The sequence below is a fragment of the Coregonus clupeaformis genome, chromosome 30 (assembly GCF_020615455.1).
Source record: "Coregonus clupeaformis isolate EN_2021a chromosome 30, ASM2061545v1, whole genome shotgun sequence".
NCBI classification, from domain to species: domain Eukaryota; kingdom Metazoa; phylum Chordata; class Actinopteri; order Salmoniformes; family Salmonidae; genus Coregonus; species Coregonus clupeaformis.
This window is the reverse complement of record NC_059221.1, coordinates 5,382,001-5,400,251: the sequence shown is the minus strand read 5'-3', so window position 1 is coordinate 5,400,251 and position 18,251 is coordinate 5,382,001. Positions and strand designations below refer to the sequence as shown.

The 18,251-nt window shown below is 43.5% G+C and overlaps 1 protein-coding gene across 1 annotated transcript in view; it reads right to left on the bottom strand.

Moving 5' to 3' along the window:
- LOC121545945 (nucleolar complex protein 2 homolog) overlaps positions 1–18,251 on the bottom strand; it is a 52,239-nt gene that overhangs the window by 24,978 nt on the left and 9,010 nt on the right. The window contains exons 11-13 of the mRNA XM_041856881.2: positions 9,000–9,139; positions 8,302–8,413; positions 333–446 (exon numbers count right to left, since the gene is read on the bottom strand). Coding sequence (XP_041712815.1) covers positions 333–446; positions 8,302–8,413; positions 9,000–9,139 — 366 coding nt within the window. The remainder of the gene's footprint in view (positions 1–332; positions 447–8,301; positions 8,414–8,999; positions 9,140–18,251) is intronic.

The window sequence follows — 18,251 nt, the reverse complement described above, 5'->3', positions numbered from 1 at the left end:
AGCGCCCGGCGCGACAGTTCCAGTACCTCAGAAACAGCCGGTCTCCTTGGCTTTTCACGCACAACATGGTGGTGAATAATACAGCCTATAGGCCAATATGCACAAAGACGTATGCAAATTATCGGAAGAGCCCAAAATAAATCTGATCATTCTAGATCCTATTTTGACAGGTTGCACATCAAAATATCAATCGTGCATTCCTTGGATATGTTAGATGAAACAGCTTACATTTTAAGGGCAATTTAAGCTAGCAATACTTACCCAGTATATACACGTCTTCTCCTGTTGTAGACAAGCCTATTTAGTTAACATGCTAAACTAGCGGTACTCACCCTGTAGGCCTTCTCCTGCAGGTTGGTGTTGCTGAGCTTCAGGATAACATCAAATTTGATGGGCTTCACACTCATCCGGCCAGGCTTCTTGTTAAAGTCCACCTGATGGATGATCTAAAGGACACACAAAAGAACACACAATGTGTGCCTTCAGAAGTCATGCTAAATTAGCAAAAACTTTACACACATTAGACTACGTTCAAAACACCAGTGACAGTGCCTGCCCTCAAAAACACACAAGCCAGGACTTCGCCATCACTTGAAGTCGCTCAGGATAAGAGCGTCTGCTAAATGACTAAAATGTAATGTAAAATGTATGAGGCTTGTACAATGGAAAAATAATTTAGATTCCTGACGACAGACATTAAGAAATTATCAATGTAAATATATGGGCAAAAGTTAGACTGTAAAAAAGCATACCAGTAAAAACAACAACCCATCCAACACTATATGCTTGGTGGTTTTTGAGTGTGTTTGTGTGTCCCTGCTGATGTGTCCCTGCTGATGTGTCCCTTTAGTAGCTGTGGCTTCTGCAAAAGCTACTGGGGATCCAAATAAACAAATGCCAATCATATTGTGCATGTACAGTGGGGAAAAAAAGTATTTAGTCAGCCACCAATTGTGCAAGTTCTCCCACTTAAAAAGATGAGGCCTGTAATTTTCATCATAGGTACACGTCAACTATGACAGTCAAAATGAGAAGAAAAAAATTCTCCAGAAAATCACATTGTAGGATTTTTAATGAATTTATTTGCAAATGATGGAGGAAAATAAGTATTTGGTCAATAACAAAAGTTTCTCAATACTTTGTTATATACCATTTGTTGGCAATGACACAGGTCAAATGTTTTCTGTAAGTCTTCACAAGGTTTTCACACACTGTTCCTGGTATTTTGGCCCATTCCTCCATGCAGATCTCCTCTAGAGCAGTGATGTTTTGGGGCTGTCGCTGGGCAACACAGACTTTCAACTCCCTCCAAAGATTTTCTATGGGGTTGAGATCTGGAGACTGGCTAGGCCACTCCAGGACCTTGAAATGCTTCTTACGAAGCCACTCCGTTGCCCGGGCGGTGTGTTTGGGATCATTGTCATGCTGAAAGACCCAGCCACGTTTCATCTTCAATGCCCTTGCTGATGGAAGGAGGTTTTCACTCAAAATCTCACGATACATGGCCCCATTCATTCTTTCCTTTACACGGATCAGTCGTCCTGGTCCCTTTGCAGAAAAACAGCCCCAAAGCATGATGTTTCCACCCCCATGCTTCACAGTAGGTATGGTGTTCTTTGGATGCAACTCAGCATTCTTTGTCCTCCAAACACGACGAGTTGAGTTTTTACCAAAAAGTTCTATTTTGGTTTCATCTGACCATATGACATTCTCCCAATCCTCTTCTGGATCATCCAAATGCACTCTAGCAAACTTCAGACGGGCCTGGACATGTACTGGCTTAAGCAGGGGGACACGTCTGGCACTGCAGGATTTGAGTCTCTGGCTGCGTAGTGTGTTACTGATGGTAGGCTTTGTTACTTTGGTCCCAGCTCTCTGCAGGTCATTCACTAGGTCCCCCTGTGTGGTTCTGGGATTTTTGCTCACCGTTCTTGTGATCATTTTGACCCCACAGGGTGAGATCTTGCGTGGAGCCCCAGATCGAGGGAGATTATCAGTGGTCTTGTATGTCTTCCATTTCCTAATAATTGCTCCCACAGTTGATTTCTTCAAACCAAGCTGCTTACCTATTGCAGATTCAGTCTTCCCAGCCTGGTGCAGGTCTACAATTTTGTTTCTGGTGTCCTTTGACAGCTCTTTGGTCTTGGCCATAGTGGAATTTGGAGTGTGACTGTTTGAGGTTGTGGACAGGTGTCTTTTATACTGATAACAAGTTCAAACAGGTGCCATTAATACAGGTAACGAGTGGAGGACAGAGGAGCCTCTTAAAGAAGAAGTTAGAGGTCTGTGAGAGCCAGAAATCTTGCTTGTTTGTAGGTGACCAAATACTTATTTTCCACCATAATTTGCAATAAGGCACAAGGGGGTGTGGTATATGGCCAATATACCACGGCTAATGGCTGTTCTTAAGCACGACGCAACGCAGAGTGCCTGGATACAGCCCTTAGCCATGGTATAAAGGCCATATACCACAAAACCCTGAGGTGCCTTATTGCTATTATAAGCTGGTTACCAACATTTACATTTTAATCATTTAGCAGACGCTCTTATCCAGAGCGACTTACAGTTAGTGAATACATCTTTTTTTTTTATACTGGCCCCCCATGGGAGTCGAACCCACAACCCTGACGTTGCAAACGCCATGCTCTATCAACTGAGCTACATCCCTGCCGGCCATTCCCTCCCCTACCCTGGACCAATTGTGCGCCACCCATGAGTCTCCCGGTCGCGGCCGGCTGCGACAGAGCCTGGATTCGAACCAGGATCTCTAGTGGCACAGTTAGCACTGCGATGCAGTGCCTTAGACCACTGCGCCACTCAGGAGTAACCATAATTAGAGTAGTAAATATAAATGTTTTGTCATATCCATGGTATACGGTCTGATCTATCACAGCTGTCAGCCAATCAGCATTCAGGGTTCGAACCACCCAGTTTATAATACTATTTATAAACTGGGATGTTCGAGCCATGAATGCTGATTAGCTGAAAGGTATTTTAGCTCTCCGTACACTACACTATAATTCCAAATGGTAGAACATAGAGTGAATCTTTCCACTTTGTCCTATTGAAGCACACTGGCTGATGGTGAATGATGATGTAGTATTTACAGCCACATCCATATATGATTTGGTTTTACCTTCCAACATAAATTGATGTCAAATGAATACATTTATGAGGTAAAAATATAGTACAGTGTACAGTGTTCCGCAGTTATCAAACTACAATATATACGTTAACTAGACACTACATAATTTTGGTTCAGTAGTTATCAGTTTGGAGCAGATACTTAGATTGAATATGCATCCAAATTGAAAGAGTGATTTGGTGCAGTGAACAAGTGGCTGTGAATTTGTGTGCAGGAGCACTCATGGCCGGGTCTGTCTGTACAAACTTTGGATGTGGTGACGGTCTGCCCACTAGACACACACACAGAGAGAACACACTCCCACACACGAGTATGTGTGGTGTGCATGCACGTGTGTGTATGATGGTGTGGTCTATGTTATTGTATATGGAGTGTGTGTGTGTCTTCGTGATTGTTAGCCTCCTGCGGTAAGCTAGCATGAGAACGGCAGTATGTAGGCGACCGCTTGTTCGTGTGTGAACGGTTTGAACAGACCAATAAAGACCAGGCTGTGGTTTACACTCTGCTCCCAACTCAATACATTTTTATGAGTACCACTTCAGCGACGGCACACTCGGCCCCACGATGCTGCATTTGCCTCAAATCATAGGCTAATGCACCTTTTTTAGCCTAATAATGATGTTGGCAGAAGACTGCCTCAGTAGGAATGGTAGCCTATAGACGGTTATGGGTACTTGGTAATTGGCTTCTCTTCAGTAGCTAACTAGAAATATGTTTGAATGTACAACCAGGGCACTCCCTATGATTTTCTGACAAGGTGGTGCTGATGTAGGCCTAAGGTTTGATAGGGGGGAGGTCCAAAGGGGTCAGTCAACTCCCCCCTCAGGAAGCATTTTTGAAAAACCTGTAACTGACATTCGCTGAAACCTAGACTCTTAAAGTATATCAAACATTGTAGCCAACACAGAAGTCTTGTGTTTGATCCTAAATGAAATTGAAGTGGTCTCAATGACACTTTCAAATTTTTCTAGGTTACATTTTGGGGTAATGATTATTCTAAATATGTGGATAGTCGATTGAAAATGTAAACTGGCTTCTTAATTTTGTTTGGGGAGAAAATTCAGAATAATTAAATTACTTGATGCAATGTAGTAGTCTAGTTTACTGTATGCTATTTGTAATATGAAACAACTGAACTAGGCCTATAGGAGCTTGTTTCAGATCTCCATCCCTGACCTAATCCATCAAATTAGGTCTGACTACTAGACTACGATTCATTCAACATGCCTTGTTGTCATTGGTTAACTATTATCACATCATTAGCAGCCTATTGTTGATATGCAGCTAAATCAAGAGGACATATCAATAATTAATTAACATAGGCCTACTAATGTTTAACAGTCTAACATAACTTTCTGTGAAGGACGGTATTAGCGGAACAGCTCGGCAGGTAGCTTAGTGGTTAAGAGTATTGTGCCAGTAACCGAAAGGTCGCTGGTTCTAATCCCCGAGCCGACTAGGTGAAAAATCTGTCGATGTGCCCTTGAGCAAGGCACTTAACCCTGATTGCTCCTGTAAGTCGCTCTGGATAAGAGCATCTGCTAAAATGACTAAAATGTAAAATGTATGCATGTTTCCATCCACACAGTGATGCGCACTGAACTACCACAACACCGCACGTTTCCTTGCTTGATGTTTCCTTGCTTGTCAATGCGCTCGTGCCTACTTACCGTTGCAGAGATCAAAGCATATGGAATGTGCTGTTTTACAGGGTCAGCTATTGTACGGCGCCCCTTTAGCAAATTAGGGTTAAGTGCTTTGCTCAAGGGCACAGCGACTGTTTTACATTTACATTTTAGTCATTTAGCAGACGCTCTTATCCAGAGCGACTTACAGTTAGTGAATACATTATATATATATTTTTTTATACTGGCCCCCCATGGGAATCGAACCCACAACCCTGGCGTTGCAAACGCCATGCTCTATCAACTGAGCTACATCCCTGCCGGCCATTCCCTCCCCTACCCTGGACAACGCTGGGCCAATTGTGCGCCGCCCATGAGGTTTTGTTACCTACTCGGCTTGGGGATTCGAACCAGCGACCTTTTGGTTACTGGCCCAACGCTCTTAACTGCTAGGCTACCTGCCGTGGTAAGCCTTAGCTAAGGAGCTAACTACAAAATAATTGTGGTTATGTGCTTGACTAACACATATCATTTTGGAAAATGTATTTGGCAAACAGTTCATTCTCCCTTTTCCCTTTTTCCTCACACATCAGTGGTATCAACGAATAAACTGGAGAGCTGCCATCCAGGTTGAGGGAGGTAAATAAGTAGTACTATGACTACTGGGGTGGGCCTGAGCAGAGAACTAGAGACAAAAACCACAATGTGCCTACTAGAAGCCTATTTTAGGGTAGTTTTTCATACCAGCGTACTTAGACCTCAAATTGCATGCATGGTATGCAAAATGCATGCAGGTTGGCAGGTTTACTAATGCACTCTCTGCAGACCACATCCTCTCTGCCTATGTCGCAGCCGGCCAACCTCCCACCCACACACAAACAGGGGAGGACGAGGGGGGTGCTTTTCTGCTGCTCTAATTAAAAAACAGTAGCAGCGCACACCTCAGCCTCTTTTCTCTTTAACGAGGGGAACAGTTAAAAAAATTTATAAAACAGGCAATGGGGTGCATCACGAACAAACAATGTGCGCTGTGAGGGGGTCTTGGAGTATGTGTGCTAGGGGGAGGATGGCTGCGCCGTAGACAGAGAGGATGTGGTCTGCAGAGCACGTTAGAAGCAGTGTAAAACCACAGCCTGGGCTTTATCGCTCTGGTCAGACCAACACACACCAGACCATCACGGTGACCACTCCCACAAGGCCAAGCTGTCACCTCCATACTACCGTTCTCATGTTAGCTTACCACAGGAGGCTAGCACTCACTAAGACACATATCACAGGGCTCGACATCAACACCAAAAAAAATTGTCAGACAAGAAGAATCGATCGAAGTTGTCCGAATGGACAAGTAAAAATAAATACAAAAATCACACAAAATCAATTACTCCGATCAGAATTGGATCAGAGAGGTCAACATTGGAATAATATTAAATCTATTTTCCATGTATATAAATAAAAAAGCCTAGATGTCGAAGTGTAGGTGTTATGCATATCAGCTACAGCTTAATGTCCAAACTGATGCTAACATGAGGGAGGCGCCAGAAAATGTAGCCAAACTTTCATGATACTTTGAATTACATAAACATAAGCTAAACGACAGTCATATTTGACAAATATAATGAAGGATAATTAACATTACCATCTAAAAGGCTTGATTCTTTCGACATACTCGAGGCACGGTTCATTCAAATCAAATGGTCACAAGACCGGAGAGTGAAGGACAGTGCTTGTTGTGCACCGCACCTCACCCACCTCAAATCTGAGCAGAGGTGGTTAGCGTCTTGAAAATATGTAACTTTAAAATGTAATTGTTTAAAACCTGGACGTTTTATGTCATTTAATGAAGCATGTCTTACTTTGTTTCAAAGTAGCCTCGCCAAATACGACCATAGTAATTTTGAGGGAATTATTTTAAACACTTAATATGCCATTGAAACCAGCATTTCTGTTTTATTGGTTTTCAAATCAACGTTATTTTATTGTCCAGCAGCATATCGGCATAATCCTAGTCATATTAGTAATCCATGCATCTTCAGAGCTCCTCTTTCTTCATTGCTAACGGATATTTTCATCTCAGTCACATGAAACAGCTTGCGTGTGCAATGCGCTTTTGAGAACAGTGTTCTCTCGCTAATTGCATTTTGGAACATTTGCACGTAGCCTACAGTCATGTGCACAATGTTGAGCTTATAATATTAAGAAATAAAACTTTATCAACACTTTAAGCTAAATGGTCTGATCTGTTGCATCAGCCTCATTACTTTTTTCAATTTTTTTATGTGCAGTGGTTGTATGAATTTTGGATTTGTCGTCCCAGAACTGTCCCAGAGTGCGTTTTGAACCATAGACATATTTTTTTATCATGCCAGGGACAACGGGACGCCCTTCATTTTGAGCTCTGGAGCAAATTCTTTTATAATAGACAGAAAAAGTATTTGGTTATAAATTGTAATGTTGCAATATTTTATAGGCTACCAAGGGTGGCCAACCTTAAAGGGGCAGTGTTGTATTTTGAGACAGGCTTGAATATGCAAAGAAGCCAATAGGCAGAGTGTAGCCTACATTGTTGTCTGATTCTCTATGGTAAAAAAGATGGTAATGCATTTTATTTTGTAAAGTGGTTGCTTGTATCATACAATGATGCAAAAATGGTGTTACATACAATTTCTTACTTTTGGACAAGTGAAATCTGTCCTACTTGTCCTAAGGACAAGTGGCAAAAAAAAGTTTGTCAAACCCTGCACCATATATAGAATCATATATAACACACACATCACACACACACACACGGACATGCACACCACATATACTCACAAGCCAAACCCACACAGCCAAACATGTTGACAGTTTGTGACTTACCCTGATAACAAAGGTATCTAACGCGCACACACAACCCTCAGATGTACTTCCTCCCCCTCATCGTTCAGAGCCTATGCCGTTGTTAGCCGTTGAGACCACGCTAACTGCCTTGATACACTGGACTGTGTTTTCCACTGACACCTGAGAAAATGTTGCATCACTCCCACCCAAGTTGTTTGTTTCCATTGGTTTTGTTGCCCAAGGTTGTCCTCTTGTCATATTGCTCACATCTAATCAACCCCTTCAGATCAAGGCTACACAAGTGCTTAGGGCAGGGGTGGCCAACCCTCCTCATAGTGAGCTACTGGGTATGCAGGGTTTTGATCCAACCCTTTTGAAAGTTAACATACCAGATTCAGCAAATCATGGTCCGGTGAGCATCTAACCAGTTCAAATTAGGTGTGATACCTAGACTAGGGTTGGAGCAAAATCCTTCAGGGCTCGTATTCACAAAGAATCTAAGAGTAGGAGTGCTGATCTAGGATCAGGTCCCTCCTGTCCATGTAATATTATTCATTATTAAGGAAAAAAGGCAAAACTGGTCCTAGATCAGCACTAATACTGGGAGACGCTTTGTGAATACAGGCTTAGGAGGGTAGTGCTCTTGGGGGAAGGTTGGGCACCCTTAGCATAGGGGGTAGAGGAGAGATGGTGATGGGTGGATTTGGCTCTTACCTCCAGTAGGAAGGGCAGAACGGGCACAAAGGTGTGTGTGCTGCCAGAGAGGAGGGTGAGGGCACGCACACAGTGGATCCTCAGAGGGTAGTAGCGTGACGTGGGCACCAGCCTGCACAGCAAGACCGATACAGATTCAGTGGTTAACACTACCATCTGCTGGTGGAAGTGTGAAGTACAACTTGTTTTTAGGGCAGAGGTGGGCAATACATTTGGCTCAAATCAAATAAAATTGTATTTGCCACATGCACCAAATACAACAGGTGTAGACATTACAGTGAAATGCTTACTTACAAGCCCTTAACCAACAATGCATTTTTATTTTTTTTTTAAAAATTTAAGTGTTAAGTTAAAAGATAAAAGCAAATAACTAAAGAGCAGCAGTAACATAAAAAAAACGTAGGGAGGCTATATACAGGGGGGTACTGGTGCAGAGTCAATGTGCGGGGGCACTGGCTAGTCGAGGTAATATGTACGTGGGTAGAGTTAAAGTGACTATGCATAAATAATAGACAGAGTAGCAGCAGCGTAAAAGAGGGGGGTGGGGGGGCAGTGCAAATAGTCCGGGTAGCAATGATTAGCTGTTCAGGAGTCTCGAGGGCCACATCGAGATTAAGAAATTCTATAGCGGGCCAAACAATCATTTCTATGTGTGTGTGTGTGTGTGTGTGTGTGTGTGTGTGTGTGTGTGTACCCACTTGATGGTGCCCACTATGACCTGGCACAGTGGGTAGATGAGGGGCTGCAGGACGTCGCTAGGGTGCAGTGTGCTGAGCACACGACACCACAGGTACAGGCAGTGGACAAACTGCCAGTTATACACCGACTGGTACGTCTCCTACAGGGATCACACACAGAGACACACAAGGACACAGACACCTTAAATTAGATCAAATTTAACATCAGCACTGATCTACATGCCATTCGTCGTTTGTAATAAAGAATATTGTAAACAAGCTTTTTGAGATTACTGGGACAAATCTTGAGAAAAGCAGCCGTCTAAAATAAAAGTGGAACCCTTGGCTCCTATGTTAGCATGTCACTTTGACCACGCAATAAAACATCTTTATAAATAACATTATTCCTATTATTATTACTAATATCATTATCTGCACTTCCTAGTGTCCTATATCATACCTCATAATCATTAATCTGTGTACTCTTACATCACACATAGTCCTTGGCTATGTTCTCCAAATGTTGGTATTTGATTAGGATCCCCATTAGCTGTTGCGAAAGCAGCAGCTACTCTTCCTGGGGTCCACACAAAACATGGCATAATACAGAACATTAATCAAAAAGAAAAGCTCAAGGACATAACTACATACATTTAAGATGTCACATAAACTACATATATCAGTACATACACACAAAAGATCTAGGTCAAATAGGGGAGGTGTTGCCTTCTGTTTTTTGAAACCAGGTTTGCTTTTCACTTTAGCGATCTGAGATGGAAAGGAGTTCGATGCAATCATGGCTCTATAAAATACTGTTGTTTTTTGAATTTGTTCTGGATTTGGAGACTGTGAAAAGACCCCTGCTGGCATGTCTGGTGGGGTAGGTGTGTGTGTGTCAGCGCTGTGTGTAAGTTGAATATGAAAACAATTCAGAATTTAACACATTGTTTCTTATAAAAATAAGAAGCGATGCAGTCAATCTCTCCTATACTTTTAGCCAAGACAGACTGGCATGCATAGTATTGATATTAGCCCTCTGATTGCAGTGAAGAGCAAGACGTGCCACTCTGTTCTAGGCCAGCTGCAGTTTTTCTAGGTCCTTCTGTGCAGCACCTGACCATATGACCGGGCAATCATCAAGATACTTTTGTATATATAGTGTATGTGGACACCCCTTCAAATTAGTGGTTTTCGGCTATTTCAGCCACACCTGTTGCTGACAGGTGTATAAAATCGAGCACACCGCCATGCAATCTCCATAGACAAACATTGGCAGAAGAATGGCCTTACTGAAGAGCTCAGTGCCTTTCAACGTGGCACTGTCACAGGATGCCACCTTTCCAACAAGTCAGTTAGTCAAATGTATGCCCTGCTAGAGCTGCCACGGTCAACTGTAAGTGCTGTTATTGTGAAGTGGAAACGTCTAGGCACAACAACGGCTCAGCCGCGAAGTGGTAGGCCACACAAGCTCACAGAACGGGATCACTGAGTACTGAAGCGCGTAGCGCGTAAAAATAGTCTGTCCTCGGTTGCAACACTCACTACCGAGTTCAAAACTGCCTCTGGAAGCAACATCAGCACAATAACTGTACGCTGGGAGCTTCATGAAATGGGTTTACGTGGCCAAGCAGCCACACAAGCCTAAGATCACCATGCGCAATGCCAAGCGTCGGCTGGAGTGGTGTAAAGCCCACCGCTATTGGACTATGGAGCAGTGGAAACGCGTTCTCTGGAGTGATGAATCATGCTTCACCATCTGGCAGTCCGACGCATGAATCTGGGTTTGGCGGATGCCAGGAGAATGCTACCTAAATAGTGCCAACTGTAAAGTTTGGTGGAGGAGCAACAATGGTTTGGGGCTGTTTTTCATGGTTCGAGCTAGGCCCCTGAGTTCCAGTGAAGGTAAATCTTAACACTACAGCATACAATGACATTCTAGACTATTCTGTGCTTCCAACTTTGTGGCAACAGTTTGGGGAAGGCCCTTTCCTGTTTCAGCATGAAAACCCCTGTGCACAAAGTGAGGTCCATACATAAATGGTTTGTCGAGATCGATGTGGAAGAACTTGACTGGCCTGCACAGAGCCCTGACCTCAACCCCATCGAACACCTTTGGGATGAATTGGATCGCCGACTGCAAGCCAGGCCTAATCGCCCAACATCAGTGCCCAACCTCACAAATGCTTTTGTGGCTGAATGGAAGCAAGTACCCGCAGCAATGTTCCAACATCTAGTGGAAAGGCTTCCTAGAAGAGTGGAGGCCGTTATATAGCAGCAAAGGATGAACTAACTCCATATTAAAGGCCATGATTTTGGAATGAAATGTTCGACAAGCAGGTTTCCACATACTTTTGGTAATGTAGTGTATGTTCCACTGGTGCCACCTTTTCAAGTTCCCATGTATTGGTTCACCAAGACCAGTGTAAAAAGACAGATGGGGACTGAGCTCAGTAGATTGATTTAGCTCTGAAGAGGCATTGTATAGAATGGAGGGTGCTGTAGCTCTGCTGGTGTTGCTGTTCTCTCTGTCTGCAGCATGGGCTCAGGGAGAGAGTGGCGGGGTGAGAGAATGACATCACTCAACAGGGTCACAGTGAAGGGAGAGCGAGCAGGGAGAGTGATGTTGAACAGTTAACCAACCAGCCTGACATCTGGACTGAGCTGAAGGAGCTGAGAGACATGGTGGTGGAAGAGAGAGTGGAGCTGAGGAACATGGGGGTAGGACCAGGAAATATTGCCAAAATATCATACCACAATATTTTTGGATGATATGTGGTTTTAGAATAATAAAAGTTCTAAACATGCTTTATGAGTAGGGCATGGCCCTAGGGTGGCAATACATTCTAAGCATGTTTAATTAGGCTTTGTCCATTCTGATTGTGTTATACTGTTCAATAAAGCTTCCACCAAAAGTTGTAATATAGTGGGCACTTTGAATAGTGTTGTTTGACATGACAACTAATGAAAATGCCAGGGAGGGGTTTTTGTGACAGGGTAGGAACCAAAGTGTTGGTAAGTTTTTCCCAGTAGACCCTAATTAATGTTACATTAAATGTTTTCACTTAACTGTAGGTTTGACGTAGCTAAAATACAAATCAGCACTGGTATCAGGCTGTATGGGACAGCTAGCTACGTTTGCGCTTACTAACTACATTTAGCTAGCGATTAGCATTAGCGGCTAACACAATTTATTTTAGCCACAACTTGCTGTTTGCAGACAGTAAGATACACGAACTAAGTGCGATTATAGAACGATTGTGGATTTATATTAAAGAATCAAAGTGGAAAGCAGCATCGTCACCAACATCTGCGGCATTGACCATGCAGACTGTCTCTGCGAGTGGTTGTTGTGACTCGTGGTAGCGCAAAAACTGACAGGAGGCGGGGCTTGGTGTGTGGAAGGAGAGAGACAACTCAAGTAGCAAACGGAGTAAACTATAAAAACTGACATTATTACACGCGGCGGAGTGGCGTAACACAATTAACAAACCAAACATTGAAATACTGTTATGTAAAGTAAAAACCCAAAACAGGTCGGTGCATCAATACCGGTTTATAATAAAATACGGTATATCGCCCAGACCTACATGGTGGCCTGAGTGACTGCCAGGTTGATGTTCTGACAGAGGAGCTGAGCGTCACTGACTGAACTGCAGTTCCACAAGAACAAGGTGGAGGAACTGGAGACAGAACGCAGGTACAGTGATGCAGCTACATCTCATTTACTTACTACCGTTCAGTTTCAAGTTTTATTAGTTGTATGTACTGGATACGCATCGTATACAACATCCAACGAAATGCTTACCTCGCAGGTTCCTTCTCGACAATGCAACAATAAGAAATATTGAAAGATAATAAAATAAATGGCAGTAGAATATAACAATACAGTGGGGGAAAAAATTATTTAGTCAGCCACCAATTGTGCAAGTTCTCCCACTTAAAAAGATGAGAGAGGCCTGTAATTTTCATCATAGGTACACGTCAACTATGACAGACAAATTGAGGGAAAAAAATCCAGAAAATCACATTGTAGGATTTTTTATGAATTTATTTGCAAATTATGGTGGAAAATAAGTATTTGGTCAATAACAAAAGTTTCTCAATACTTTGTTATATACCCTTTGTTGGCAATGACACAGGTCAAACGTTTTCTGTAAGTCTTCACACACTGTTGCTGGTATTTTGGTCCATTCCTCCATGCAGATCTCCTCTAGAGCAGTGATGTTTTGGGGCTGTCGCTGGGCAACACAGACTTTCAACTCCAAACTCCAAATACTTTCTATGGGGTTGAGATCTGGAGACTGGCTAGGCCACTCCAGGACCTTGAAATGCATCTTACGAAGCCACTCCTTCGTTGCCCTGGCGGTGTGTTTGGGATCATTGTCATGCTGAAAGACCCAGCCACGTTTCATCTTCAATGCCCTTGCTGATGGAAGGAGGTTTTCACTCAAAATCTCACGATACATGGCCCCATTCATTCTTTCCTTTACACGGATCAGTCGTCCTGGTCCCTTTGCAGAAAAACAGCCCCAAAGCATGATGTTTCCACCCCCATGCTTCACAGTAGGTATGGTATTCTTTGGATGCAACTCAGCATTCTTTGTCCTCCAAACACGACGAGTTGAGTTTTTACCAAAAAGTTCTATTTTGGTTTCATCTGACCATATGACATTCTCCCAATCCTCTTCTGGATCATCCAAATGCACTCTAGCAAACTTCAGACGGGCCTGGACATGTACTGGCTTAAGCATGGGGACACGTCTGGCACTGCAGGATTTGAGTCCCTGGCAGCGTAGTGTGTTACTGATGGTAGGCTTTGTTACTTTGGTCCCAGCACTCTGCAGGTCATTCACTAGGTCCCCCGTGTGGTTCTGGGATTTTTGCTCACCGTTCTTGTGATCATTTTGACCCCACGGGGTGAGATCTTGCGTGGAGCCCCAGATCGAGGGAGATTATCAGTGGTCTTGTATGTCTTCCATTTCCTAATAATTGCTCCCACAGTTGATTTCTTCAAACCAAGCTGCTTACCTATTGCAGATTCAGTCTTCCCAGCCTGGTGCAGGTCTACAATTTTGTTTCTGGTGTCCTTTGACAGCTCTTTGGTCTTGGCCATAGTGGAGTTTGGAGTGTGACTGTTTGAGGTTGTGGACAGGTGTCTTTTATACTGATAACAAGTTCAAACAGGTGCCATTAATACAGGTAACGAGTGGAGGACAGAGGAGCCTCTTAAAGAAGAAGTTACAGGTCTGTGAGAGCCAGAAATCTTGCTTGTTTGTAGGTGACCAAATACTTAAAATTTGCAAATAAACTCATTAAAAATCCTACAACGTGATTTTTTGGAGAAAAACATTCTCAATTTGTCTGTCATAGTTGATGTGTACCTATGATGAAAATTACAGGCCTCTCTCATCTTTTTAAGTGGGAGAACTTGCACAATTGGTGGCTGACTAAATACTTTTTTTCCCCACTGTACATTCTAGAATAAGTATAATACAGGAAGGCACAATTTATTGTCCAATATTTACACGTGTATGTGTGTAAATTGCGCAGTATAATAAGAGTCTGGTAGCAGCAGCTGTTATGTGTGTGTAGCATGAATGGAATGTGTGTGTGTGTGTGTGTGTGTGTGTGTGTGTGTCTGTGTGCTAAGGCGCTGAGAATCAGAGCAGGTGGTCAGTCCAGTTAAAGTGTTCAGCAGTCTGATGGCTTGTAGATAGAAACTGTCTCTGAGCATCAGACCTCATTCTCCGATACCATCTGCCCGACAGTAAGGGAGAGAACAGCTCGTGGCTGGGTTGTGTGGGGTCCTTGATGATGCTGCGTGCCTTCCTGAGGCACCTTTTTGAGTAGATGTCCTGGATGGGTGGGCGCACGGTCCCAGTGATGTACAGGGCCATCTTCACCACCCGCTGGGGGGGCTTTGCGGTCAGGGAGGGAGCAATTCCCGTACCAGGCCATGATGCAACCGGTCAGGACGCTCTCGACGGTGCAGCTATAGTTTTTGGAGAGGACCCAGGGCGATAGACGCTGTTGTGCCCTCTTGACAAGAGTGGTGGTGTTGTTGGTCCATGACAAGTCCTCGGTGATGTGGACACAGAGGAACTTAAAACTAGGGACTTTTACTTTTGCTGTCCTGTTGATGTGGGTCGTGGCATGTTCCCCCTCTGCTTCCTGAAGTCAACAATCAACTCCTTTGTTTTGCTGACTTTGAGGGAGAAGTTGTTGTCATGACACCACAATGCCAGTTCAATTACCTCCTCCCTATAGGCTGACTCGTCATTGTTGGTGATCAGGCCTACAACCGTGGTGTCGTCAGCAAACTTGATGGAGTTGATGTCGTGCAAAGCCACACAGTCGTGGGTGAACAGGGAGTACAGCAGAGGACTGAGGACACACCAGGATCCAGTTCCAGGGCTCTGAGTTTGGTGTCGAGCTTGGAGGGAACAATAACTGTAGTCAATAAACAGCATTCTCACATAGGTGTTCCTCTTGTCCAGATGTGTTATGGCCGTGTGAATAGTGATGGAAATGGCATCTTCCGTGGATCTGTTGAAATGGTAGGCACATTGGAGTGGGTCCAGTGTGCCTGTCATGCTGGCCTTCATGTGGGCCATGATGAGCCTCTCGAAGCACTTCATAAATGACCAAGTTGAGCACGACGGGGCGATAGTCATTTGGGCATGTCACCTTGTTTTTCTTGGGCACTGGGACGATGGTGGTCTCCTTAAAGCAGGTGGGGACTACAGCCTGGGAGAGGGACAGGTTGAAAATGTCAGAGAAGATGCCCGCCAGCCTCGGAGAGCGAAATCACCTGGAGTCTTCCTGGATGGCTCGGTATTGTCTGCCTCAAAGCGAGCATAGCATGTGTTAAGCTTGTCTGGGAGGCTTTGGTGGGCACCGCACAGCTGGATTTGCCTTTGTAGTCTGTAGTCCTCACCACACACGACGCAAGTGAGTTGTCGAACATCAGCAACACATGACATACAGAGATGAGCAAAATATACATCAAAATGTATCTTGTTACAAATTCAACATACTCTAAAGACCAATGTATCAAACACAGATACAAAATATTGTACTATAGTCAAGAAAACAGCTGTGAATTGAAATCATCAGTTTGTTTTTATTTCTTGACATGATATTCTAGCAATGAAGGCCAGAGTATTTTGGGTGATTTTTACTTATTATTTTATCCATTTGTCCTTTCCTTCCAGGCCAAGCAGCAGAACTGTCTTTCATTGGGGCCAGAGTGACAGACAGAGCCAGGTGGAGGAGCTGAAGAGAAACACAGTTATTGAAATCCTAGTAATCTAATCACTAACATTTTAACTAACTGTCATTTAATCACATATTATCATTGTAAATCAGAGATGGGCAGTATTTCTGTTACATGTAATTTAAATATTTCAAATACTTTTGAGTATTCTGTAATTTGTATTTCACCGGCCTGAACTACAATCCAATGTATTTTGTAATAGGATACTTTCGAGACCTGTAATTTGTCATTTCAAAATAATTGTTTAAAATAGCGGTTCACAACAATTTGGCCCCTTTCACCCTGCATTGGTAAGTTAGACGGCATTACGGTGTGATAAGAGTGTCTGCTAAATGACCAAAATGTAAATATAAAAATGAACACTTGCAAAGCATGATGGGTATTATTCTAATTAGCTCCGCCCCTGAAACAAAGGCAATAATACAGTGTGCTTTGCACTTTTTCAGTTTTACATTTTGGACATTTAGCAGAGACTCTTATCCAGAGTGACTTCAGGCGTCAGCATGCTTCGGCTAGCCGAATCCAGCGAGTGTGCTCGGATACTCCCTTAAAAGACCTTTGCTTGGCCTCCCGAGTGGTGCAGCGGTATAAGGCACTGCCTCGCAGTGCTTGAGGCGTAACTACAGACCCGGGTTCAATCCCAGGCTGTGTCACAACCGGGAGTCCCATAGGGCGGCGCACAATTGGCCCTGCGTCATCTGGGTTAGGAAAGGGTTTGGCCGGGTTAGGGAGGGTTTGGCCACAAGGAGCTCTAGCGACTCTTAGTGGCGGGCCGGGCGCCTGCAGGCTGACTTCGGTCGTCAGTTGAACAGTGTTTCCTCCGACACGTTGGTGCTTCCGGGTTAAGCGGGCGGGTGTTAAGAAGGTAATGTTTTGGAGAACGCATGACTCAACCCTTTTCCTAACAATCACCACAAATCTTTGTCACTTTCACTTGATTTCTACACTTCCCACAAACCTGTTACTTGCAGGGGGTAAAAAAAATATGGAAAAAAAAGGCCTTTGCTTGAAAAACGAGAAAAAAGCGGCAATAGTACTGTTTGTCCATTTTGAGATGCCGTAGCCAGTATATACTTCCTCAAAATAGTCTGAATTAATCTTAGACAAGTCAAGAAATTTCATAAATTCTTTTGTTTTTGCCGAAGAGTTCTTAGTCCCGCAATTTTACATCTAACTAAGATGTTTGGTGCAGTATTTTCCAATGAAAAATTTGCATGAAAACGAGTCATCTCTCATTGAATGACAGACTTTATTGAAGAATCTCTACTGTTGACCAATCACCAACGGAAGGGCGTAGACTTCAGCTCCGAGCTTTGGCTTGCATCCAGAAAAAATTGTGCCCAAAATGAAGTCCAAAACGAACAACGTCACAAAATGTCGACATAATATATGAACAAACTCTACCGAACTGTTTCGGTTGGGAAGCATGCGGACATATTTGCAACAATTTCAGTTCATATAAGGAAATCAGTCAATTGAAATAAATAAATTAGGCCCTAATCTATGGATTTCACATGACTGGGAATACAGATATGCATCTGTTGGTAGGGGTGTGGATCAGAAAACCAGTCAGTATCTGGTGTGACCACCTTTTGCCACATGCACCACGACATCTTGATCAAGCTGTTGATTGTGGCTTGTGGAATATTGTCCCACTCCTCTTAAATGGCTGTGCGAAGTTGTTGGATATTGGTGGGAACTGGAACACGCTGTCGTACACATCGAACCAGAGCATCCCAAACATGCTCAATGGGTGACATGTCTGGTGAGTATGCAGGCCATGGAATAACTGGGACATTTTCAGCTTCCAGAAATTATGTACAGATCCTTGCAACATGGGGCTGTGCATTATCATGCTGAAACAGGAGGTGATGTTGGCAGATGAATGGCATGACAATGGGCGTCAGGGTCTCGTCACGGTATCTCTGAGTATTCAAATTGCCATCGATAAAATGCAATTGTGTTTGTTGTCTGTAGCTTATGCCTGCCCATACAAT